The following is a 24,609-nucleotide window of genomic DNA, read 5'->3' as shown; positions in this document are numbered from 1 at the left end:
TGGAAGGAAATCTCCTTCCCAGGGATGCAGGACCTGAATTCAGGCACGTGTGGCCTGCAGGAGGCTCTGGCTACACCCAGTCTGAGGCACCACAACAAGTTTTAAATGAAAAATTAAATTAAAATTTAAATTAAAATTAATTAAAATTTTGCTGAAAAGCAATTTTTTTTTTTTCCTGAGGGAGTAGCAAGATGGAAAGGGCAGCACACAAAGAGGTCAGAGCAGGGCAAAGATGTGCAGATTTTTCTGTGCTCTGCAGAGGTCACACCCTGCTCAAAGCACCATTTCCATTTCTTAGTGCAATCAGACAAGCTCACACTCATAATAAAATTATATTGAGCTTACTGTGCTTTGTCTGGTACAGATAATTTCCCCAATCCCTGACAAAGAAGACAAAAATGATTTCTTGGATTTTTAAACTCCTGTGAAAGGTGGCACTGCAGGAGCTGCTCCTGGCAGCTTTTGCTGTGTACCAGGAGCAGTTCCCCATGGAAATGTTTTTCTCCTCCTGGTCCTGCAGGGCCTTTGCTCAGCCAGCCCAAAGTGCTGATGTAGAACCTCTTCTTTCAAATCCCCTCCTGCTGCTCTATGGTAAAAAACCAAGGATTTTTTTAGGAATGGCCCTCATTGTTCCAGCACTGTGAGGTAGCTCAGAAGAGCTCTGCAGAAAGGTTTCTCCTGAGCTGGGCACAGAGGTGCCATCATTTATTGTGGGAATCTTGATTCCCAGAGCTTCCAGTATAATTATTTGTATTTTCTAGTAAAAAATCAGCTTTTTTTTTTCTCCTTTTTTTTTTTTTTGCAGCTAAGTTGCACAAAACCCTATGGAAAACTGGAACTAAAATAAATATAAATGTAATTAGGATGGCAGGGACTGGAAAAATGAGGCCTCTGCTTTCAGCAGGTGCCAGCAGGCAGGTGTAGAGGTGTCATCAGTGAGGAGGTGAAAATAATTCTCCTTTTAATTGCTCTGCTTCCCCAGTGGTCTGGAGGGAAATAAAGCCTTTATTTCCCTGGGCAAAGATGTTTCTCCAGCCTTGAGAATGGAGAGTATCACCCACCTGGGCTGGGCAGGAAAACCTGTGTTTTAGGGGGATTTTCAGCCTTCACAGAGGGGGATCTTGGTGCTTTCTGGACTTTGGTGACAGCTGAGTTTGCCCCTCAACTTGTTCTCAGCTGCTCGTTGATGTGATTGAGGAGTAAAATTGGGTAATCTGAGCTTAACCAAGCTGAGCTCAGTGCTCCAGTCAGCTCTCACTGTTTTATGAACACGTGATTTGTCCTTTAAGCTGATTTTTTCTAAGCCCCTGTGATTTATAACCTGCTTGTAGGAGCCAGTAAAAGCTTTTCCGGCACCTACAAGCCATAAAAAAACTTTATAAAGTTTTTCAAGGATCATCATGGTGCCTGTTCACATCCTGAGAGCTGCATTCCTGCTCTCCCAGCTGGAGCATCCAGGGCACATGGCAGGGGGAGAATCCTTGCTGGAATCAGCTCCCATGCAGCTGAGCCATAGCCTGGGTGGTTTTATGGTCTCCCAGCTCTGGGCATTGCAGCAGGGATGGATTCAGGACTGAGTGTTCCCTTCCAGCCATGGGCAGTGCAGCAGGGATGGATTCAGGGCTGAGTGTCCCTGCCAGCCCTGGGCATTGCACAGGGATGGATTCAGGACTGAGTGTTCCCTTCCAGCTCTGGGCAGTTCAGCAGGGATGGATTCAGGGCTGAGTGCTCCCTTCCAGCTCTGGGCATTGCACAGGGATGGATTCAGGGCTGAGTGTTCCCTTCCAGCTCTGGGCATTGCAGCAGGGATGGATTCAAGGCTGAGTGTTCCCTGCCAGCTCTGGGCAGTGCAGCAGGGATGGATTCAGGGCTGAGTGTTCCCTTCCAGCCATGGGCAGTGCACAGGGATGGATTCAGGGCTGAGTGTTCCCTTCCAGCCCTGGGCATTGCAGCAGGGATGGATTCAGGGCTGAGTGTTCCCTTCCAGCTCTGGGAGGTGCAGCAGGGATGGATTCAGGGCTGAGTGTTCCCTGCCAGCTCTGGGAGGTGCAGCAGGGATGGATTCAGGGCTGAGTGTTCCCTGCCAGCTCTGGGAGGTGCAGCAGGGATGGATTCAAGGCTGAGTGTTCCCTTCCAGCCCTGGGCATTGCAGCAGGGATGGATTCAGGGCTGAGTGTTCCCTGCCAGCTCTGGGCATTGCACAGGGATGGATTCAGGGCTGAGTGTTCCCTTCCAGCTCTGGGAGGTGCAGCAGGGATGGATTCAGGGCTGAGTGTTCCCTTCTAGCTCTGGGAGGTGCAGCAGGGATGGATTCAGGGCTGAGTGTTCCCTTCCAGCTCTGGGCATTGCACAGGGATGGATTCAGGGCTGAGTGTTCCCTGCCAGCCCTGGGCAGTGCAGCAGGGATGGATTCAGGGCTGAGTGTTCCCTGCCAGCTCTGGGCATTGCACAGGGATGGATTCAGGGCTGAGTGCTCCCTTCCAGCTCTGGGCAGTTCAGCAGGGATGGATTCAGGGCTGAGTGTTCCCTGCCAGCTCTGGGCATTGCACAGGGATGGATTCAGGGCTGAGTGTTCCCTTCCAGCCATGGGCAGTGCAGCAGGGATGGATTCAGGGCTGAGTGTTCCCTTCCAGCCCTGGGCATTGCAGCAGGGATGGATTCAGGGCTGAGTGTTCCCTGCCAGCTCTGGGCATTGCACAGGGATGGATTCAGGGCTGAGTGCTCCCTTCCAGCTCTGGGCAGTGCAGCAGGGATGGATTCAGGGCTGAGTGTTCCCTTCCAGCTCTGGGAGGTGCAGCAGGGATGGATTCAGGGCTGAGTGTTCCCTGCCAGCTCGGGGAGGTGCAGCAGGGATGGATTCAGGGCTGAGTGTTCCCTGCCAGCCCTGGGCAGTGCAGCAGGGATGGATTCAGGGCTGAGTGTTCCCTTCCAGCCCTGGGCAGTGCAGCAGGGATGGATTCAGGGCTGAGTGTTCCCTTCCAGCCATGGGCAGTGCACAGGGATGGATTCAGGGCTGAGTGTTCCCTGCCAGCCCTGGGCAGTGCAGCAGGGATGGATTCAAGGCTGAGTGTTCCCTTCCAGCTCTGGGAGGTGCAGCAGGGATGGATTCAGGGCTGAGTGCTCCCTTCCAGCCCTGGGCATTGCACAGGGATGGATTCAGGGCTGAGTGTTCCCTTCCAGCCATGGGCAGTGCAGCAGGGATGGATTCAGGGCTGAGTGCTCCCTTCCAGCTTTGGTGCAGTTCCTGTTTTTCCCTCTCTCACTTCCAGGTGCAGCCGAGGTCCTGCATGGCCTCGACTTTGCTTTTCCCGTAGATCCCGAGGCTGGGCTGTGGGGATGTGTAGAAAATTCCAGCCACAGGTTTTGCTCTGTTCTCAAAACCATTTTCCTTGGTGTTTCCAGCTCTGGAGAGCCATTGGAATACAGCTGGCTGTGCTTTGGGCTGTTGCATTTGGGAATGGGATAGCTCAGTACCATTAATTCTTGAATTTAACGTTAAAGGTGAAAACACTGAGCCTGTGTGAAGGGTGGCAAAGAAACATTTCTCACAGTTTCTCCCAAATCCTCCATCCTGGGGGTTACCTGAGCCCTTTCCAAGAGCACAAACTGAGGGTTTTTCAGCAGAGGTTTGATTTTTGGGTCTTTCCTGGATGGTGCCAGCAGAACCGTGGCTCCTGCAGGTGAATGTCCCCCCTGTGCCCCAGGGGTGTGGGGGACATTACCTGTGGCAGAGCCTGGCCTCGTTAGGGCACTAATTAGCCAAGTCCTCTCTCCTGACAGAGCTGCTGATTGTCTCCCCGTGGATTAAAGACAAACCCTCCTTAACAAGTACCTTGAGCCCTGCCCTGCCATGGAGCAGTAATTGATGCAGCTGGAAACAAGGAGCTCTGCTGATGGCAGGGCAGGAAAGCAGCTTTTAACTGGTTTTGCAGCAGTCCTAAATGCTGAAAATTCTAAACTTTCTGTACTAAAAAACTCCAACCCCCAAAAGAATCCTACATTTAACCTAAAGCCATAAACCAGAATTGTTAATAACACTAAAACTGCAAGTGTGTAGTTAATTAAATATCACAAAGTAAAGAACTTAAAGTTTAGAATTTTAAAATATAATATATATATTCTTTAAAATACAATATATATATTTATATTATATATATTTATATTTATATATATCATATATATTATTTAAAATATAATATATATAATATATATAAAACAAAATAGAAATTTTAAAAGAAAAACTAATCCTTCTTCCTTGTTCTTCATAAGTTTAAATAGTATTTTATAACTAAACAAAAAAAATCCACATTACAAAGTTCAAATAATTAATTAAGTTAAAAATAAAAATAATTTAAGTACAATTTCTTAATTAAATAGTTTAACCTTAAAAAACCTTGTACAAAAAAAGTTAACCATTTTGTAATTTATTAATAGAATACTATAAATATAAAAAATACATATTATAGATATATAATTTCTTATATTATATAAATTTATAAATAGTTAATATTTATGACCTATTTAATTAATTTATTTTAATATTTATAAATTATTCCTTAATGATTTAATTTACAGAATTACTTATATAATTTTATATATTATTTTTATATATATAATTTATTTGTATATATAATATACATTTATATACATTATACATAATATATATATTATATATTATATATAAATAGGTATATAATTTTATATATTATTTATATATATAAAATTTATTTATATATATAATATAAATTTAAAAATAACAATCATCTAAACCTAAACACAAAACACCATCTCTAACACTTCAATTCCAACCTTACAAAAAAAAAAAAAAAATAAAACCAACCCAAAAATCAACAGCACCTCCAAAAAACCCTGCTGCTATCAGGTTTATTTGAATAAATTATTGGGCAGAGTTGCTGCTAAATATTACTCCTTGGGAGTGAAGTCCCTGCCTTTTCCAGCTCCATTCTGGCTTTCCCTCCTTCCCCCAGCCCTGCTCACTCAGCCCTGTTTATTGCAGAGTTTCTGAAGAGCAAGTTCTTTTCTCTCCTGGGCTATGAACAATGTAATTTTAAAGAAACTGCTCTCTGGAGGAATTATTTCTTCTCCCTTCACCAGGCTCCATCCAGGGAACCTGGAGCATGTCAGGGTGGGTGGCCCTGCAGTGGAAGGTGGATCATGGACAGGCTGGGAAAAAGGTGCTTTCGGGCATATTCCATGAGGAAGGTGGAAAAGGCAGCTGGAAATGAGTTCATGGACAGTTGGACAGCTTGGAGCCCATGGATGCAACATCTAGACTGTGTCCAGAGAGGGGACCAGAGCTGGAGCACAGGGAGAAGGGTCTGGAGAACTTCTGAGGGAGCTGGGCAGGGGCTGAGCCTGGAGCAAAGGAGGCTCAGGGGGCCCTGGTGGCTCTGCACAAGTCCCTGCCAGGAGGGCACAGCCGGGGGGGTCGGGCTGTGCTCCAGGGAACAGGGACAGGAGCAGAGGGAACGGCCTCAGGCTGGGCCAGGGGAGGGGCAGGATGGGGATTTCAGGGAAAATTCCTTCCTGGAACAGTGGTCAGGTGCTGGGACAGCTGCCCAGGGCAGGGGTGGAGTCCCCATTCCTGGAGGGGTTTCAAAGCCCTTTGGATGTGGCCCTTTCAAAGCCCAAGTGCCTGTGGATGTGGCACTTGGGGACATGGTCAGTGGTGGCCTTGGCAGTGCTGGGGAACTTAAAGATCTTTTCCAACTGAAATGACTCCATGATTCTATGAAATATTTTACTCTAAAAGCTCTGAAGTGATGCAGGGAGGTGCTCCTCATTGCAGGTTTTAAACTAAATGTGGTTTCCTGTGATATAAGGAGAGCTCTCCCCTTCCTGCTCTGCTCTGCAGCTGAACCAGCCTTTTCCTGGTGCTTCAAGGAGTCCCTGGTGCAAAACCAATCTTGTCACAAAACCCTGTGTGAGTTTTTCATTTATTTTGGCAGGACAGGGCTGGAGAAGTGTGAGACTGTGGTTTCCACATTTCAGCAGTCACCAAAGCTCCATCCCCTGTAAATGATGCATCAGCTCATGCCTGAGTTCCTGCCTCTGTAGGGACATTGATTATGGGGTTTTTAATAGGTTATTGTGATTTTTTTTTCCCCATTTGAGGTTGGCTCATTCTCTTCCTGGTAGTGTTTGAGTTGTGAAGTGTCAATACAATGGCTGTGCCTTGGTGTTGTAATTTTGTATTTGCTGATTGAATTTTGTCTCCTCCCTTCCACCTGCTGCCAAGCTGAGTTCTGGGAGAAGGTGGCAAAACATTGTCCACCTTCCTTGGGCTTTCAGGCCTCTTTCCATTTGATGGCTCCAACAGGATGGAAGTTGAACCCAGTAATTCTGCACAACGCCCCTCAAAACCACCCGAGACGTGAATTCCTGAACACCTCTCAACCTTTTGTTTGTTCCAGGCACAGCTGAGAGCCTTCATCCCCGAGATGCTGAAGTATTCCACGGGTCGTGGGAAGCCAGGCTGGGGCAAGGAGAGCTGCAAGCCCATCTGGTGGCCCGAGGACATCCCGTGGGCCAACGTCCGCAGCGACGTCCGCACGGAGGAGCAGAAGCAGCGGGTGAGTGTCTCCCTGTCTGCCTCCAAATGGAGCACAGGGGCTGCAGGCTGGGTTTTTGGGGGTGGTTTTTGCCTTGAGGGACAGAAGAAAGGGTCTGTGCCGTGGCTTCCTGCAGGAGGGAAGGGATGCTGGCCTGTTCACCGCAGCAGGGAGATCTGTGCTTAAAGGAAGGAGTTGTGGATGTGCGGTGGAGCCAGGGAAAATGAGACAACTGGGTGAAAAAGTAAAGTTTGTACCAGCCTGTCACAGAGATAATCAAAGGAAGCCATTGTGGTGGGGAGGCAGCAGGACCTGTGCAGGCTGGTTCAGGGCTGGCTGGGTGGGGAGGTTGGAAATGGTGCTGTGGCAGCATTTTGGTGCTTTCCCAAATCACTGTGGTTTTCTGCTTGGAGTCACAGAATGGTTTGGGTTGCAAGGGCCCTTTTAAAGGTGTTCTCATCCAGCCCCTGCGCTGAGCAGGGACATCTTCACTGGATCAGGAGGCTCTTCAGGGTGATTCCTTGGGGGAAGGAGGGGATGAGCAGAGGCAGATTAAACATTGGGGTTGTTCGTGAATCCTTGCACACCACCCGACAAAGCCCAGTGAGGGCACAGTGCAAACCCCAGCGCTGAGCTGGCTCAGAACCCTTCCCTGGGCTGACTGTCCCCTGTCCCTGCTGCTGGAAGGTGTCCTGGACCCAGGCCCTGCGCACCATCGTCAAGAACTGCTACAAGCAGCATGGGCGCGAGGACCTGCTCTACGCCTTCGAGGACCAGCAGACGCCGCAGACCACGACCACGCACAGCATCGCCCACCTGGTGCCCTCCCAGACCGTGGTGCAAACCTTCAGCAACCCCGACGGCACCGTGTCCCTCATCCAGGTGAGAGCAGCCCCCTGGCTTCTCCATCTCCAGCACCATTTAAACCACCACTCTTGGGGCTTTAACTGCTCACAGTGACCCCGAGATGTGTTAGAAAGTCTCTTTTCCCAGCCTGGCGCTCAAAGGAGTCAGAACTCAGCAGTTCTCGATCTCAAGGTTGTTTCTTATTTCTTATCTATAAAATTCTTTCTGTCCAGCAGGTCAGACAGAGGCACTCTGACTGCCCTCAGAGGCAGTGTTATCTTTTTATACTAAAAACTACGTGTACAATATTTACCATAACTTCCCAATACCTATCACCTATGTTAGACACTGAGCTTCTACTCTAAACCAGTCCAAAAGTGCCAACATCACCCAGAAGATGGAGGCCAAGAAGAAGGAGAAAGGACAAGGCATGGCCAAATCCCTCCATCTTGGGACCCTGAGCCCCCATTCTAAAAACATCAAAAATCTATTTTCCACCCTATGATAAATTCACTATCATTCTACTTAAACTTTTTTGGCTTGTAAATCCTCATATAAGGTTGGTCATTTTTTTCCATGGGTCAAGATCAAAGGCACAGGGGTCCTGGGCTCTGTGTCAAGGTCTCTGAGCCCTCTGGGCAGGGGCTCGGGCCCTCCAGGGCAGCCAGAGGAATTTCCTGGGTTTCAACACCACAAGGTGGTTTAAGGAAGCTCAGGAGCCAAACCTGTCCTTCAGGAATTTTGTCTTCATCACATCTTACCCTACAACAAAGATCCATCCTCATCCTCTCTCTTCCCAACTCCCACCCCTTGGTGTCCAGTGCAAGGATTTCTGTGATGTGGTCAAAAAAATTCAGGGGTTTGACCTGAGTTTAGTGAACCTACTTAGAACAAACCCAGTCCCTGGTGCCACCACACAGCACCTGTGGTGACAATGGGAGGAGAGGTGGTGGAACTGCCTTCCTTTAATGGTATGAAATGTAGTTAAATCAGCTACATTTCAGGTATTTTATATATATATAATATGTATATATATATATACACATATATATTCATATATATATATATATAACTATGTATCTATCTATAATATGCATATTATATGTATAAAATATATATCTATGTATAGAACATACTTATTATATATATCTCTATATATAATATACATATTATATATTTTACATATATATATATATATATCAGGTATTTCTGTGCCCCAGGTCTTCATCTGACACCTGAAGTGTATTACATTTATTACAAACACCAAATGCATATTTGTCCTCATGGAATAAGGATTCCTCTCACTGTTCTTAGCTCAGTGCTGTTCCTGTGTTCCCTGTGTGGGAAGGCAGATTCTGGCTGCTCAGGAAGTAAAAAAAAAAATAGGTTTTCTCTTGAAACTTCCCACAAACTCCTTGTGGGAGTGAGATTTGAATCTGAGTTTCCCTGTGCCTCCACACCACCACTGGTGGTGGTTCCTAACCAGGCCCAGCACTTTGTCCTTGAGCGTGACATTTTTAGTGAAGTCTCAGACATCATGCAGATAAAAACTGGGTGTATGAGTAGGGGTTTTTTTTCCCAAATGAAGCTTTTCAGTGGCTGTCAGAGTTTTCTGTTCCCCACCAAGGCCCAGCAGACTTGCCAGGCTGGTTCTCTTTGCTCACCTGTCCATACAATCTCCCTTTGACTGGTGTTCTTTCAGGTGCTGGATACCTGAGATCCCATTGACTTCCTGGCATTTATATTTAATTCTCCTCAGAGACAAAGCTGCCCATCTCCCTGCCTTTGTCCTTTCCCAGCTGTTAAATGGGGAAAAGATCATTTCCAAAGGGGTACTGAGGAGGAGCTCACGTTTGCCAGGGTGCCTGGAGATGAGACCCAGGGACTGGGCAGCAAGGAGGGTGTGCAGGGAATTCTGAGCCAGTGCAGGGTGGGTGGGAGAAGGGAGTTCACTCCACCATGCTCCCACAGCTGCTCTTCCTGAGCCTGGGAGACTGCTGGGGCCTTCATGGACACAGGGACAGCACAAGGAATGCGCAAAACTTGGTTCCAGTCTGGATTAATGACTTGGTTGGGTTAGTGTGGCTCCAGTTTGGGATTTCCTCCCCCCTGGGGACAGCTCTGTGTTTTCTGTGAGCTCTGCAGTTACAATTAGTCAGAGGATCATGGAATTTGAGGGAGTTGGAATGGACCTTAAAGATCCTGTCACTGCAAAGGGCAGGGACACCTTCCACCATCCCAGGCTGTGACCGTGTTCACAGGGGTCCCAGGATGAGGGAAGAGATGGGGATCTGACTCCATGTTTCAGAAGGCTGATTTATTATTTTATGATATATATTATATTAAAACTATACTGTAAGAATAGAAGAAAGGATTTCATCAGAAGGCTGGCTAAGAATAGAAAAGGAAAGAATTAATACAAAAGCTTGTGTCTCAGACATAGTCTGAAGCAGCTGACTGTGGTTGGCCATTAATTAGAAACAAGCCCATAAGCCCAATCCCAGATGCACCTGTTGCATTCCACAGCAGCAGATAACCATTGGGTACATTTTGTTCCTGAGGCCTCTCAGCTTCTCAGGAGAAAAAATCTTAAAGAAAGGATTTTTCATAAAATGTGTCTGTGACACCAGGCTGCTCCAAGCCCTGTCCAGCCTGGCCTTGGACACTTCCAGGGGTGGGACATCCCCAACCTCCCTGCACCCCCCTGACAGTAAATTCCTTTATTCTTTTTAATCTGACAGCACACGAGACCCTTTTGCCCTAGAGCTGTGGGCACTTCCTGCACTAACAGCTGCATTGTTTTCTCCCCCACAGGTTGGCACAGGGGCCACGGTGGCCACGCTGGCCGACGCCTCCGAGCTGCCCACCACAGTCACCGTGGCACAGGTGAATTATTCTGCGGTGGCTGACGGAGAGGTGAGAGCCTGCTCCTCCTGGGGCACCTGCCTGAGCTTCCAGAAACATCTCTGGGATCACAGCAAACACCAGCAAACACCAGCCTGACAGATAAGGGTTGGCACACAACACAACAGGAGGCTGGGGTTGGATACAGAAAGGGATGAGTTGCTATTGTGGCTCAGGACTCTGCAAACACTATATTTATATTTATATTTATATTTATATTTATATTTATATTTATATTTATATTTATATTTATATTTATATTTATATTTATATTTATATTTATATTTATATTTATATTTAATAAAATGGTATATCTATTATATACAATTATATATAATATATATTATATAATATTATATATATAATTGTGTATATGTATAATTTCTGCTCAGGACTCTGCAAATGCAATTTTATATATATAATATATGAAATATATAATATAGATATAAATATTAAAATTTTATATATAATTATATATAACATATAATATATATTATATAATATTATGTATAAATGTCTATATGTATAATTTCAGCTCAGGACTCTGAAAACACAATTATAGATATAATATATAATATAATGTATAAATTATAAAATATTATATATATAAATTCTATAGTATATTTTATACATAACTGTATATATTATATTATATTATATTATATTATATTATATTATATTATATTATATTATATTATATTATATTATATTATATTATATTATATTATATTATATTATATTATATTTTTTATGTGTTTGCAGAGTCCTGATCCAAAATTGTACATATACACAATTATATATATACACTTATACACAGTTATATATAATATAATATAATATAATATAATATAATATAATATAATATAATATAATATAATATAATATAATATAATATAATATAATATAATATAATATTTATATAATTATATAAAAGATGATATTATGTGTATAATTACATATCTAATATTTTATATATATATAAAAAATTGTGTTTGCAGACTCCTGAGCCAAAATAACAATTCAGCACTTTCTGTATAAAAAATATAAAAGACATTACAAATAGAAATTATAAATATAAATTACATTATAAATATAATATAAATTATATTTTATACATATATATATATGTATATAATTCCACAATCATCATGGAAGCCTTAGGTCTGAAATTTGGGGTTTTTTAATATATACCTCCCATAGATTATTTATTTAGGGTTTTTTGACATTTCCATGCCTAAATCTGAACGCTCAAACCTGCAAACATTTATTTTTCCCTTTTTTTTTAAATCAAATCATGCATTAAAAAATAGAATTCTTTCTCTGGGTTCAAGAACCATTCCCTTAAAATCATAGAGATTTTTTTTTGCCCTTTTGGCTTCAAACCCCACCTTTAAAAGAGGCTGTGTGTCACTTTGTGTCCCTTTCTGTCCCGTGCTGTGCCCAGCTGGGCTGTCACGGCGAGAGGTGGCAGCACAGAACAGCTTTGCTGGCCACAAACCCTGTTCCCATCTCAGACCCGACTGGAACAGCCTGGAGTGACCTTGAAGCACTTTGCAGCTGCTCTGGGGTTTTCCAGAGCCAGTTTTATCTGCTGAGAGCTGCAGGGAATCTTTCAAAGGCACCAGTAAGGCTGAGTGGGGCTCCCTGTCCTGGATCTGGATGGGTTTTAGGTCCTTTTACACCCTCTCAGCTGTAGAATCTCTGCAGCTCAACCTTGATTGAGACAGTCCCATCTTCTTTTCCTTCCTTCCTTACCCCATCCCCATCCTGAAACTCTTTGGGCACCTTTGCAGGGCATTTCTGGGATCTCCCCACCCACAATTTCAGGTTCTCCTTCCCTCCCTCCCTCTCCATCCTTTGCTGGGATTACCCTTTGCCCAAAGGCAGCAAAGTCTCCTCGTGCAAAATTTTACCCTGAGCCTCAGATCACTTCTGCTTTTATGGCTTTTTTAACCATCTCCATCCCAAAAAATGGAGGTGTTTTTTTCATCACCCCCTGCAGCATTTTTATTTGTGTCTTAGAAGTTGGGGAGTGTCCTAAAATGTTTATGGGGATGGGAGGTGGAGGGAGCCCTCCACCTTGCAAAGCAGCCAGTAGGATTTGTCAGCGGATCCTCTGCTTTTTTGGTCCAAAGTATGTTTTGAATTCTCATCCTGGTGCATTTTGTGGCCATATAATCATTATCTCACCAGCTGTGAAGCTCCACATGAAAATACGGGGAAAAATGAACAGCTGGGTGAACTTCAGGTAATATGAAAATTATCTATGGAATGTCTGGAGTTAGGGAATTTTAAATACCTGGGATAAATTAACATTTCCAGACACCATAATCTTTTGTTAAGCAATATGGCTCAATCCCAACCGAGGTCACAGGTGCTGTCCAGATAAATCCTGCATGGGATCATGGACCAGTCCCCAAAAGTGCAAATAGAAACAGGGAGGAAAACACAGCTCATTTCCCTGAGGGATGTGATCTGTGCTGGGGCTCCAGCACTGCAGAAACACAGAATTCCAGAGCAGCTGGGGTTGGAAGGGACCTTTGGGAATCATCCAGTCCAAGTCAGGGTCACCCAGAGCAGGTGACACAGGGACACGTCCAGGTGGCTTTGGGATATCTCCAGACAGAGAGACTCCACAGCTTCCCTGGGCAGCTGTTCCAGAGCTCTGCCACTCTCCATGGAAGGAAGGAAGGAAGTTCTTCCTCATGGTGAGGTGGAACTTGTGTTTTAATTGATGGCCATTAATCACAGCTAATTAACGAACAGCCCAGGCTGGCAGGCAGTGATCCAGGTACAACAACAACACCACTGCCCTGTTTTGTTGAGGATTTGGCAGGACAAGAGAGATTTGGAAGGGCTTGGAACACAAAGCCTGAGAGGAGCCCCTGAGGGAGCTGGGGGTGCTCAGCCTGCAGCAAAGGAGACTCAGGGCTGCCCCCATCGCTCTCTGCAGCTCCTGAAAGGTGCCTGTGCTCAGCTGCCCTTGGGCTCTTTCTCCAGCAGCACTGACACAGCCAGAGCACACAGCCTCGAGCTGTGCCAAGGGAAATTCAGGCTGGAGAGCAGGAAAAAGCTTTTCCAGCAAGGGGGATAAAGTTCTGCAATGGCTGCCCGGGGAGGTGGTGCAGTCCCCATCCCTGGTGTGTTTGACAGCCTGGATGTGGCACTGGGTGCCGGGGCTGGGCTGGACTCCATGGCCTTGAAGGTCTCTCCCAACCTGGTCATTCTGTGAGTTCTGTGATTTCTGGGTTTTTGAGGACCTTTCTGGATCTTTACACACTGTGAGCCTCATGGCTGATGCAGGGCTGCAGTGCCCAGCCCATCCTCAGCCGGGTCCCGGCCTCCCTCCCTTTCCCCGCTCTCAGAGCTGGACACTGCAGGACTCTGTGAAAACCAACCCATTTTCCTTTTGGGAATCAGCCACCCCTGGAGGGGGTTCTCCTGATCCCACAGCCTGTGCTGTGTTCCCTGCAGGTGGAGCAGAACTGGGCCACGCTGCAGGGAGGGGAGATGACCATCCAGACGACGCAGGCCTCGGAGGCCACGCAGGCGGTGGCATCGTTAGCCGAGGCGGCGGTGGCGGCGTCGCAGGAGATGCAGCAGGGAGCCACTGTCACCATGGCACTCAACAGGTACCTGGAGAGGGCACAGCTGCCTCAACCTCAGCCTGGCATCTCCTGCCTGGGTTTTTCCTTCTCTTCCGGCACAGTTCACCCTGTTCAGTCCTGAAAGAGGCTTTTCCTCGGTGGATTCATGCGGCGGGTGGTGTGTGCAGGGCAGCTCCTCATTCCTGCTCTGGTCAGAATCAGAATTTCCTCCATAGATCACTGGTTTTGGGGGTTTTTTTTCCCCCAATATTTCTGGAGTAGAAGCTGAAGGAGCTGCAGTGGTTATTAGGGTTTTTGGCTGCACTCAGGTTAGCAAGATCTGAGGTGTAGCTCCACAGGTCCATCCAGCAGGATGAAATATCTTTGCCCAGCTCTGCTGAGCTGCTTAAACTCATCCTGCTCTTCCTAAAACCTGGAAATGGCCGTGGCCATTTCCCATTTATCCCATTTCCCATATCCCATTCCTGAGGGATAAGAAATCACAGCACAGCAGCGAAGGAGCTTTCCCACTGCTGAGGTGTGGACAAGAATTTCCCTCATCCAAACCAGGATCCTGGTTAGAGGCTGTTGGCTGAGCAGTCAGGGGGTGGAACAGGGAACCAGACCACACTGCTGGTAGCTGGAATAAAGCTCCAAGACCTTGTTCCATCCAGAAATTGCTGAAGGAATCACTTGGATCCCGGTTTGGTCCCAAGTCTCTGTTGGGATTGAATCCCAAACCCACCTTGAACTGTTTCTGCTCTTTATGATGCAGATTTGGGTCCTTCAGATATTTCTTGTCTGCTACATGAGTTTGGTCAAATTGGCTTTTTTTTACTAATATTTCCCTGTAAAACTCCCTTTTAAAACCAAATTATCTTTCCAGGACACTGGAGTTACAGGAAAAAGCCCCATCTCCCCAAATCAAACTTGCAGGATTTTATCCTGCACATTTCCAGGATTCCAGATTTACCTACATGGATATATTTTTAAGAAGTGGGAAGGCTGGGCATGGGCTTACACCTGATGCCAGGTTTGCTGAGCTGCCCTGGGCCTTCCTGCAGGGAAAATGCCTTCCCTGAGCTCCTGAAGGAGAGGGATGTGCCAAGGGGAGGAGGGAAGCCAGGCAAGAAAATATTCTGGTTCTCTACGAGTGTTTAAGAGCTGCTCTGAGACACAGAGGGGCTGTTGAGAACTGAAAATCCACCCTGAGTGGATGCAGTAGGCAAGTGTTTGGCATCTAAGCAGGAAATGAGGGAAGAAAAGGAAAAATATGGGAAAAGAGTTGGAAAATATTTGAGTCAATTGGTCGAGCAGAGAATGAGCAGAGGGAGAGCATCCATGGGGAAGCTAAAGGCAATCCCTACTTTTTTTTTGCTTAATTCAGGTGGGAGTTGGTAGGAAATTTGACTTTAGGAATGTTTTACTACTGCTGAGCAGATATTGTCAAAATAAGTTGAATATTAGGAAATACCAGGAAAGGCATTAAGGGCAAGCCAGGCTTAGGAATAACTGATGGTGCATTCACACCTTGGACAGTGTGGGAAGCACTCACCACTCAAACAGAAAAGAGTGATCAAGCCCCAGGAATGATCCATGCCACATTAAAAAGAATTATTAAAAAGAATTATTGAGCCACTTGGCTGGGGAGGAGCTGAAGCCAGAGCTGGTGATGCTGGTCATGGCAGCAGGGCAAGGTGAAGGGGCAGAACCAGGGAGAGCTCTGAAATCTGCAGAGCCCCAGGATGTGCCAGTGCCAAAGTCTGATACCTGAATGCAGGGGCAGGAAGGAGCCACATGGAATTGTCCCAAAGTTTTATCCAAGTCCCAGGAGAAAGGGAGAACACAGAGCTGTTCTAAGAGACCTGAAAAAATCCACCAGAGGCAGCTTCTTCCCATCCCTTCCTCCTGCAGTGCTGATTTCCTGCTGTGCATCACTTCCCCCGGGCCAGATAGGAATCCCTCTGCTCTGGGCTGCTCCCCTGGTGTGTGTTTGCTGGTTAAATGGAGTTTTATTTTATTTTATTTGTTTCTCTGCTGTTCCTAACCCCTGTCTCCCTCTGCAGTGAAGCCGCTGCCCACGCCGTAGCCACGCTGGCCGAGGCCACCCTTCAGGGAGGGGGTCAGATTGTCCTGTCTGGGGAAACTGCAGCAGCAGTGGGAGCGCTCACAGGAGTCCAGGATGCCAATGGTAAGGCCTCTGCAAAGGGTTTGTTGAGGCTTTTTTTGTTTAGACTCTTAAAAACAGCATTTTCCTCTCTTTTTACTGATATGGCACAGTTTGGGTGGTAAAATGCTCCTCCCTCACTCAGGGGGTCACTGACCAGTTGTGAGTTTTAATCTCAGTGTGGAATGGGAGCATTAACTCCTTTGCTCCCATGGTGCTGATCTTTCCCTCCTTTGCCAGCTGGCTCTACATCCTTAGGTTTTTTGGGAGAACTCAGCTGTGATGTGTGTCTGTGCCCAGCACAGGAAGGACCAGCCTTGATCAATTAACACATTTAGTTGGTGCCATAATAAACTCATCTCCAGAACTCTTAAACCAACATTTTATTACTTATTTTCTGCCCTTCTCAAGGCTTTTTTTCTGTGCTTGGTGGCTATTCCTAAGTCAGCCTCAGGTCGTTTTCCTCGTGCTTCATTTTCCATCTTCCTACCACAGTCCCACAGTCTCTTGATCTCTTGATTCCAGATATTCTCTGTAGCATTTCTCACCTGTTCTATGCCTTCTGCCAAGTCTGGTGACTTTTGCAGCTCTTCAAATTAGAAATAAAACTGTAAATCTATAAAATCCAGTCAAGAGATGAATGGAATATGAAAATGTGCCTCGTTGGGGCTCATCCACTGCCTTCAGTTGTCCTGCGCTTCTGCCTGAGCCTGGAGGTGTTTAAGAACACCTGGACGTGGCACTGAATGTCTTGGCGTTGGGTCATAGGTTGGATTCAGTAATCCCAGAGGTCTTTTCCAGCCTGACTCTGGGATAATTTCCAAGCTCAGGCTGGTTGTTATGGAATTGCCCAAGAAAAGACCCACTGGTTGTTTGGGTTAGGTGGAAGGAGGTGTGTCAAAATCTGCCAGGAAAGAGAGCGCAAAGGGTGAAGTTGTAAAGAAACCTCACCTCAAGGGTGAGGCTGTTTGAACAGGAATTGTCAAAGAGGGGCCAAGCACGTGTGGCTGGGTGGCAGAGCTGTCACTTTGCACGAAAGCAGAAACCTGCTCAGGTGAGAGCTGCCTTCCATCGGGATCCTCATCCAGCCAGGAGCGCGCTCCGTGTGAAACGTCGATGTTCAGTTTGCAGCAGAGGAGGGAAGAGAACTTGACTCGGAGCTGGTTTTGTTCCCTTGCTGTGGAGTCAGCCAGCCTGAAGAGGGAGCAGAAATGAAGGGAAATCCCTGTCCCCGGAGCTGGGAATGCATCTGGCACCGAGGGAAGAGCAGGGTTGTGTTTATTGTGCCGGCAGCCTGGCGTGAGGGCGATAAGTGCTGTGTGTTTATCAGAGGCAGGATCTGACCCTGGATGCTCAAAAGCAGCAACAAATCAGATTTGGAAAAGCAGATCTGCACCCCTGGCTCCTTCTGCTCTGCTTCCAAAATGCTTTCACAGTCTGGATTCCTCTGGATGCTTCCCCTCAAACTCCCCTTCTCCACACCCTCCCTGAGTCACTCCACCTCACTCTCCCAGCGCTGACATCATTTCAATACAGGCTGGGCTTTTTTTTTTTTCCTTTTTTTTTCTCCTTTTTTTTTTCCTAGCAGCCGAGTTGGAAATCTGATGGGATTTAGAGTGCATTAAGAGGAGAGGCTGCAGCATTTTCCTGTGAGCACAACCTCGCCCACAGCCCCTCGCCTGCTTTCCACTCTCCTTCGATTTGCTCTAATCTCCGGTGGTATTAAGGGGAAGGGCTTTGGAGTCCTTGGAAGCTCCATGCTGCTGCTTCCTTACGTAACCAGCTAATAGATCTCCCTCAGGGATGGAGGAGATGCTGGTATCCATTGCTGCTGTCTCTGTCTGGGGAGGCAGAGCAGATGGATTCACTGCTGGCAGGATTTATCTCCATAGCCGGGGTGGGAGCATCCTCCTGGACACCATTTGATGGATGCAGCGGGAAAAATCCACTCTGTGCCCTTCTGTCCAGAGGAGGTGGAATTGGGAGTGATTTGGGGAAAACTGCCACAGCCAGAGTGGTCCTAACCAGCAAATTTCCCCTTCTCGTTGTTGCTTGCAAGGTCTTAATTTGCTGATATTCCCAATAAATGCTTCTCTCTGGGAATGCTCTGACCCTTCTGCAGGACTTTTCTGAGGAAAAAACCTATCTGGAAGGGTAGGATAGAAATTTATCTCCATCTTATTGATAAGGCAAAGGAGATAGTTTGACACCTCCCCATCCCTGGGAGTGTCCAAGGTCAGGTTGGACAGGTTTGGAACAACCTGAGATGGTGGAAGGTGTCCCCATGGCAGGAATGAGATGATCTTTAACTTACTTCCAACCCAAACCATTCCCTGATTTCTGTGAAAATGTCTGGAGGTCAGGCAAGGTGTTTCATTCCTGATTTTAGCCACTTAGTGTAATTACTCTCTTTTTTAAATTTTTTTTTCATTTTTCTCTCACTATGGCAATTTTTCCATCCCTTCTCTGGAATTATCTGAATAATAATAACAATACAAGATGACCAGGATGGCTAAAAAGAGGAGACCTCTGAATATTCATGGAAACGTTGGAATCTAGGGCTGGATATCTTGCAGGGAGCCCAGGAACGTGGCTGCACTGCGAAAGGGCTGTGGATAATCTTGTGATCTGTTCCATTCCCAGCTGAAGGAAACAAGATCTCCTGCTCCCATGCAGTGTCAAGCCAGCTAAGTGCATTAAGGTTTTCCTGCTCCTCAGGAGCATCTGCTTCGAGTGGGGATGCAGGAACTGGTGACCCCACACTCGGAGCCTCAGATGGTTTTGTTCCTAAGTGGTTGGTATTGAACAGAGGGATATGGAGAGCAAGAGGAGGGGAGTGTGGCAGCACCAGGCCCTGAAAATGCTGGGAAATGCTCTGCTGAGAACAACCCTGTGCCCTGGAGCTGCTTTTGGAGCGAGAGGAGCTGGGGAGGTGCCGTGCTGGAGCAGCCTCCTCCCGCAGCCGCCCTTTGTTTGCCATTGATCGTGGGGCCCTGAGAGCTGCCAGGGCTTCCCGGCTGATGCTGAAATATTGATGAGGCTCCTGGCGGGGCCGTGCCTGCAGGGCTGCCCGGGAGGGGCAGGGCTGTGCCCCGGGAGGGGCAGGGCAGCTCCCTGCCCAGCCTGGGTTCAACAGCACCAGCCCGGGGCTGCTGTGGCAGGTGAGAGGAGTGGAACGCTCCAGCTCCAGCTGGGATTCAAACCAGGGCCTGGAAAGAGGAGCAGTGGGAAGAGTTGGGATAGAAGAAGAAGCTGTGGAGGATGTGTGGGATCCAGCCATAACCAGGGAATTAATTTCAGACCAGAGATCCAGTGGATCCTGCATGTCCCCCTTGGCTGTTCTTTTCCTGTCCCCAGAGCAGATTTTCCTGCTGGATCTCCTCCTTGTGCTGCTGGAGATGCTCCTGGGAGCACAAAGGGGGCGCTGAGAGGAGCCCACCCAGAGTCCTGCCCTTCTCCATCCCAAAAATCCAATCCTGCACTCCACACAAGCAGAGGGGGCTGTGTTCAGGGCTGAGCTGAGCCAGGATCTGTGAGGAGCATTAGGGTCTGACGTGGGCAGGGGGGATTAGAGAGCTCCCTGCTTTCACAAGCCCAGGAAGGAGGCATCAGTGCTGTTGGCTTTTGGCTTCTTTTTCCTGCTTCTCTCAAGGCTGGGATTGAAGCTCTTGAGATGATATTTTGTGTTCAGATTTAGGTGTTTATTATTTCTTACTTATTTTACAAGTGGTGAGTTCTACAGCATTCTACTAACAAGCTACAAAATGACCAACTATCTTTTTATACAAGGTCTTTTGAGGCTAAACTATCCAATTAAGAAATGACACCTAAATTATTTTTACTTTTAACTTAATAACTCATCACTCAAAGCCTGCAATGTGAGCTTTTTTTGTCTAATTACAAAATGCTACTTAAACTTATGAAGAAGAAGGTGAAGAAGAACAACTAGCCACTGCCCTAAAACTTCTATCTTGCCCCATATATATTGTTTTATTTTAAAACCTTAAACACTAAGTTTTCCACGCTGTGATATTACAGACTTCTAATCAAACTACAAACCCATAGTGCTGTCAATCAACTTTGGAAGCTTTCTCCACAGCCTCAGGTCAAATATAGTATTTTCTTGTGGCTCTGTGCCCTTCAGCACAGAAAGTTTCAAATTCTCTGCATGCAGGACTCCAACATGCACGGGATAAAGGAGCCTCAGCGGGGTTTGGGGTGACAGTGCCACACAGAATTGCTGCTCCAGGTGGTGATTTCCATGTGGGAAGAGGTTTAAATGCTGGAAAAGTTTCAGTTCTGGGCGAGGCTGCTGAGCTTCCCACCCAGAGTGAGCAGGTGGGGAGCTGTGCCCAGGCTGGGCCGTGCAGATGGGAAATGGGAATTTACTCTCCTCTGGCAGCTCCAGTCCTGGAGCTCTGCCTGCCAGTCCCACCTGGCTGCCTGCAGATGAGAACACACCCAGGAGGGAGAGGCAGGACTGGGATCCTGTTCCCTGTGCTGTGTGTGTCCCCCAGAGGGCAGGAACACAGGTGGGAAAGCCCAGCACAGGTGTGGGATCCCTGTCCTTGCTTTGGGATTCCTTGGGATAGGGAGGTGCAGCACGGAGCCACTGGAAGCTGGTGGCTTTTTCACCTGAGAAAAACATTTATGCATTTCATGGGGGGAGGCTGAGGGGCTGCAAATGTCACTTTTTATAAAGGAGTATTTCATGTTTTTCCTGTTGGATCTCCTTTTTAGGGAAGATGGAGCCAAATGAGTCGCTAGCAGCTTGGCAAAGTGCAGATCAGCATGTTTGCATCCAGGAGGACAGGAAGGAAAGAGTCAAGCTTTTTGTAGGGCCTCCCTGGTGGGAACAGAATTTTTTTATGAAGGTTTTCCCTGAAACAGGTAGGATTTAATCCAAATCTGAAGGAAAGGTGAGGAAAATTGTTTTTGCAGGTGTGTTTCAGATGAGAAAGGGTAGAAGAGAAGCCAGCAAGGGGAGCAGAAGAGTGAATTCATTCCTGGGTTTGCTGAGCAGCTCCAGGAACAGGGAGAGGCGTTTCCTAGAGGACAAATTGCTGTGTATCAATGAATAATTATCAGCAACAGAGCTGTTGGGCTCTGAGTGAAATCCCTTGGCATAAAGCTCAGTTAAAAGGAGCTTCATCTGTGTGGGGTTGGGGTCTCTTCTCCCAGGGAACGAGCAACGGGACCAGAGGAAACGGCCTCAAATTGCATCAGGGAGGTTTAGGATGTTAGGAAAAAAATTCCTCACTGAAAGGCACTGAAATTCCTCTCCTGTCAGGCATTGGAACAGGGCAGGGCTGGAGTCCCCATCCCTGGAGGGATTTCAAAGCCCCATGGATGTGGCACCTGGGGACATGGGGTCGGGCTGTGCTCCCAGGGAACAGGGACAGGAGGAGAGGGAACAGAGGACAGAGCCTCAGGGTGGATTCTAGGGAAAATTCCTTCCTGGAAAGGGCTGTGCACAGCTGCCCAGGGAGGTTTGGGGTCCCCATCCCTGGAGGGATTTCAAACCCCATGCATGTGGCACTTGGGGACATGGGACAGTGGTGGCCTTGGCAGTGCTGGGGGATGGTGGGACTCAATCTGGGAAGTGTTTTCCAACCTTAATGATTCCATGATTCCAAGGACACTCACTCCCCTGCAGAGAGGGGGTTCCTGACTGCATCCTGTGCCCACCCCCATTCCCTGTTGCTGGATTTTTTAGATTTTATTGAGATGGGGTAATACTGAGTGATTGGTGTTAGAAGTAACAGCAGCACTGTGTGGCAAAAGCTAACAGGCTGAAAAGCATTTACAAAGTATTGTAACCAAACACCAGGTTCACTTCTGATGGAATAGCTTTGAGCTGTACATCTCTTGTGCCTCACTATTCATCAAAGCTGATAATAGAACAAAATCTCTTCAGACACCTCTCAGCTGCCCCATCTCCATAAAAGCTGGGAAAACCAACACTCTGTCAGTGTCACTGCTGGGTGTGACCAGGAATTCCCTGCTGGCAGTTTGGGGCACCAGCCCCAGCTCCTTGCCAGCAGGAGGAGAGCCAGAACACCCCTTAGGCCCCAAGGGCTGCAGTGTGCCCGCCCTGGCACACCTTGCCGTGCCCGCCCTGGCACACCTTGCTGTGCCCTTTGGAGCCCGCCCTGGCACACCTTGCCATGCCCTTTGGAGCCCGCCCTGGCACACCTTGCCCTGCCCGCCCTGGCACACCTTGCCATGCCCTTTGGAGCCCATCCGGCACACCTTGCCATGCCCACCCTGGCACACCTTGCCGTGCCCACCCTGGCACACCTTGCCCTGCCCGCCCTGGCACACCTTGCCATGCCCTTTGGAGCCCACCCTGGCACACCTTGCCATGCCCACCCTGGCACACCTTGCCGTGCCCGCCCTGGCACACCTTGCCATGCCTGTCCTGGCACACCTTGCCCTGCCCTTTGGAATCTCCCAAGGGCTGCAGTGTGCCCGCCCTGGCACACCTTGCTGTGCCCTTTGGAGCCCATCCTGGCACACCTTGCTGTGCCCGCCCTGGCACGCCTTGTCATGCCCTTTGGAGCCCCCAGGAGGGCTGCAGTGTTCCCACCCTGGCACACCTTGCCGTGCCCACCCTGGCACACCTTGCCATGCCCGCCCTGGCACACCTTGCCGTGCCCTTTGGAGCCCACCCTGGCACACCTTGCTGTGCCCGCCCTGGCACACCTTGCCATGCCCTTTGGAGCCCACCCTGGCACACTTTGCCGTGCCCTTTGGAGCCCACCCTGGCACACCTTGCCGTGCCCGCCCTGGCACACCTTGCCCTGCCCGCCCTGGCACACCTTGCCGTGCCCTTTGGAGCCCACCCTGGCACACCTTGCCGTGCCCGCCCTGGCACACCTTGCCGTGCCCGCCCTGGCACACCTTGCCGTGCCCGCCCTGGCACACCTTGCCGTGCCCTCCGGAGCCCCCGGGGGCGGTGTTTGCGGTGCTGGCCGATTGCCGCCGCTAATCCCGCCGTGACGCGGGGCTGGCACTCGCTGCCACCGCCCGGCTTTGCTCTGACATCCTGGCCCTGCTGCTGAGGCGGCTGCCGCTGGCGATTAGGATTTGTCTGCCCACCAACCGGGGTTAAAAATAGCCCCCCCTGTCCCACATCCGTGGCCGGAGCTTCCCCCGCTCCGGGTCCCGTTCCCGGTGTGGGGCGGAACCAGCCCCGCACTGCCCGGTTCCTTTGGGCTTCCGTGGTGGGAACACACAGTAGTTATTTGTGGGGACAGTTTGGTCTTTTGGAGGAGAAAAACTTCATTTTATTGTCTTTATTTGGCCTGGAGAAGAGAAGGCTGCAGGGAGAGCTTACAGTGTAGAATGGGGATTCGTAGGAGTGAGGCTTACAGGAATGGCTTCCCACTGTCACAGGGCAGGGTCCTCTGCATGGGATGGGATTTTGGGAAGGAATTCCCCTGGGAGCAGGGGGAAGCCCTAGCACAGGTTGTCCAGAGCAGCTGTGGTTACCCCTGGATGCCTGGAATGTCCAGGGCCAGGTTGGACAGGGCTTGGAGCACCTTGGGACAGTGGGAGGTGTCCCTGCCATGGGGACAGGGGGTTGGAGCTGGATCTTCAGGATCCCTTCCAGCCCAAACCGTTCCATGATTCTTGTGGATATTTTGATATGATGAGCACTCAGGATGTCCCAAGGCCTCTCTCCTCTTCACAAAGTGCCTGAGGAGCACAAGGAGCCTCCCAGGTGGTTCCATGCCCCTGTTCTGTATCCAAGTCTCACGTGAAATCTCCTCTTTGAGAGCACAGAGGGAGGAGGCAGCGCCCTGGGGAGGCCCCAGGAGTGACTCAGCTCTTGATGTTGTCCCTGCTCAGCGTGTCAGTGCCAGAGTTCCCAATATCCCAAAGGGAACCTCTTCCCTGGGGCAGGGAAGGGTTTATCCCAGGGGTTTATGGAGCCCCTTCCCTGGGGCAGGGAAGGGTTTATCCCAGGGGTTTATGGAGCCTCTTCCCTGAGGCAGGGAGGGGTTTATGGAGCCCCTTTCCTGGGGCAGGGAGGGGTTTATCCCAGGGGTTTATGGAGCCCCTTTCCTGGGGCAGGGAGGGGTTTATCCCAGGGGTTTATGGAGCCCCTTCCCTGGGGCAGGGAGGGGTTTATCCCAGGGGTTTATGGAGCCCCTTCCCTGGGGCAGGGAGGGGTTTATCCTAGGGGTTTATGGAGCCCCTTCCCTGGGGCAGGGAGGGGTTTATCCCAGGCCTTTCCCTGGACACTTCCATCCCTTCCATCATTTCTGCCACTCCTGCTGGTCTCGGGGAGCTCCCAGCCCCTAAAGGAGCCGTGCCCTGTCTGGCCTTGTCTCCTGGCTTCTCCCTGACCTCACAGCATCTCCAGCCCTCCCCTGGTGAGCTCTGACATGCATTGCTGTGATCAGGCAGTTGAGCCTGCCAGGCTCCCCAGCTGTCACAGCCCAGGCTGGCCTGCTTTGAGCACAGGCCATTTACCTTCCACGTGTCCTGAATTAGGGGAAATGGACAGGAGGGCTGGGTCTGTTTA

The 24,609-nt window shown here is 48.6% G+C and overlaps 1 protein-coding gene across 2 annotated transcripts in view; it reads left to right on the top strand.

The window, feature by feature from the left end:
* NRF1 (nuclear respiratory factor 1) overlaps nt 1-24,609 on the top strand; it is a 60,792-nt gene that overhangs the window by 21,253 nt on the left and 14,930 nt on the right. For both annotated transcript variants that reach the window (XM_066550161.1, XM_066550162.1), the window contains 5 exons: nt 6,435-6,593; nt 7,260-7,454; nt 10,233-10,334; nt 13,797-13,954; nt 15,976-16,100. In XM_066550161.1, coding sequence (XP_066406258.1) covers nt 6,435-6,593; nt 7,260-7,454; nt 10,233-10,334; nt 13,797-13,954; nt 15,976-16,100 — 739 coding nt within the window. The remainder of the gene's footprint in view (nt 1-6,434; nt 6,594-7,259; nt 7,455-10,232; nt 10,335-13,796; nt 13,955-15,975; nt 16,101-24,609) is intronic.

This window comes from Molothrus aeneus, chromosome 5, assembly GCF_037042795.1.
Source record: "Molothrus aeneus isolate 106 chromosome 5, BPBGC_Maene_1.0, whole genome shotgun sequence".
In the NCBI taxonomy this organism is placed as follows: domain Eukaryota; kingdom Metazoa; phylum Chordata; class Aves; order Passeriformes; family Icteridae; genus Molothrus; species Molothrus aeneus.
Note: the sequence above shows the minus strand (reverse complement) of the source record. Positions and strands in the feature narration are given on the sequence as shown.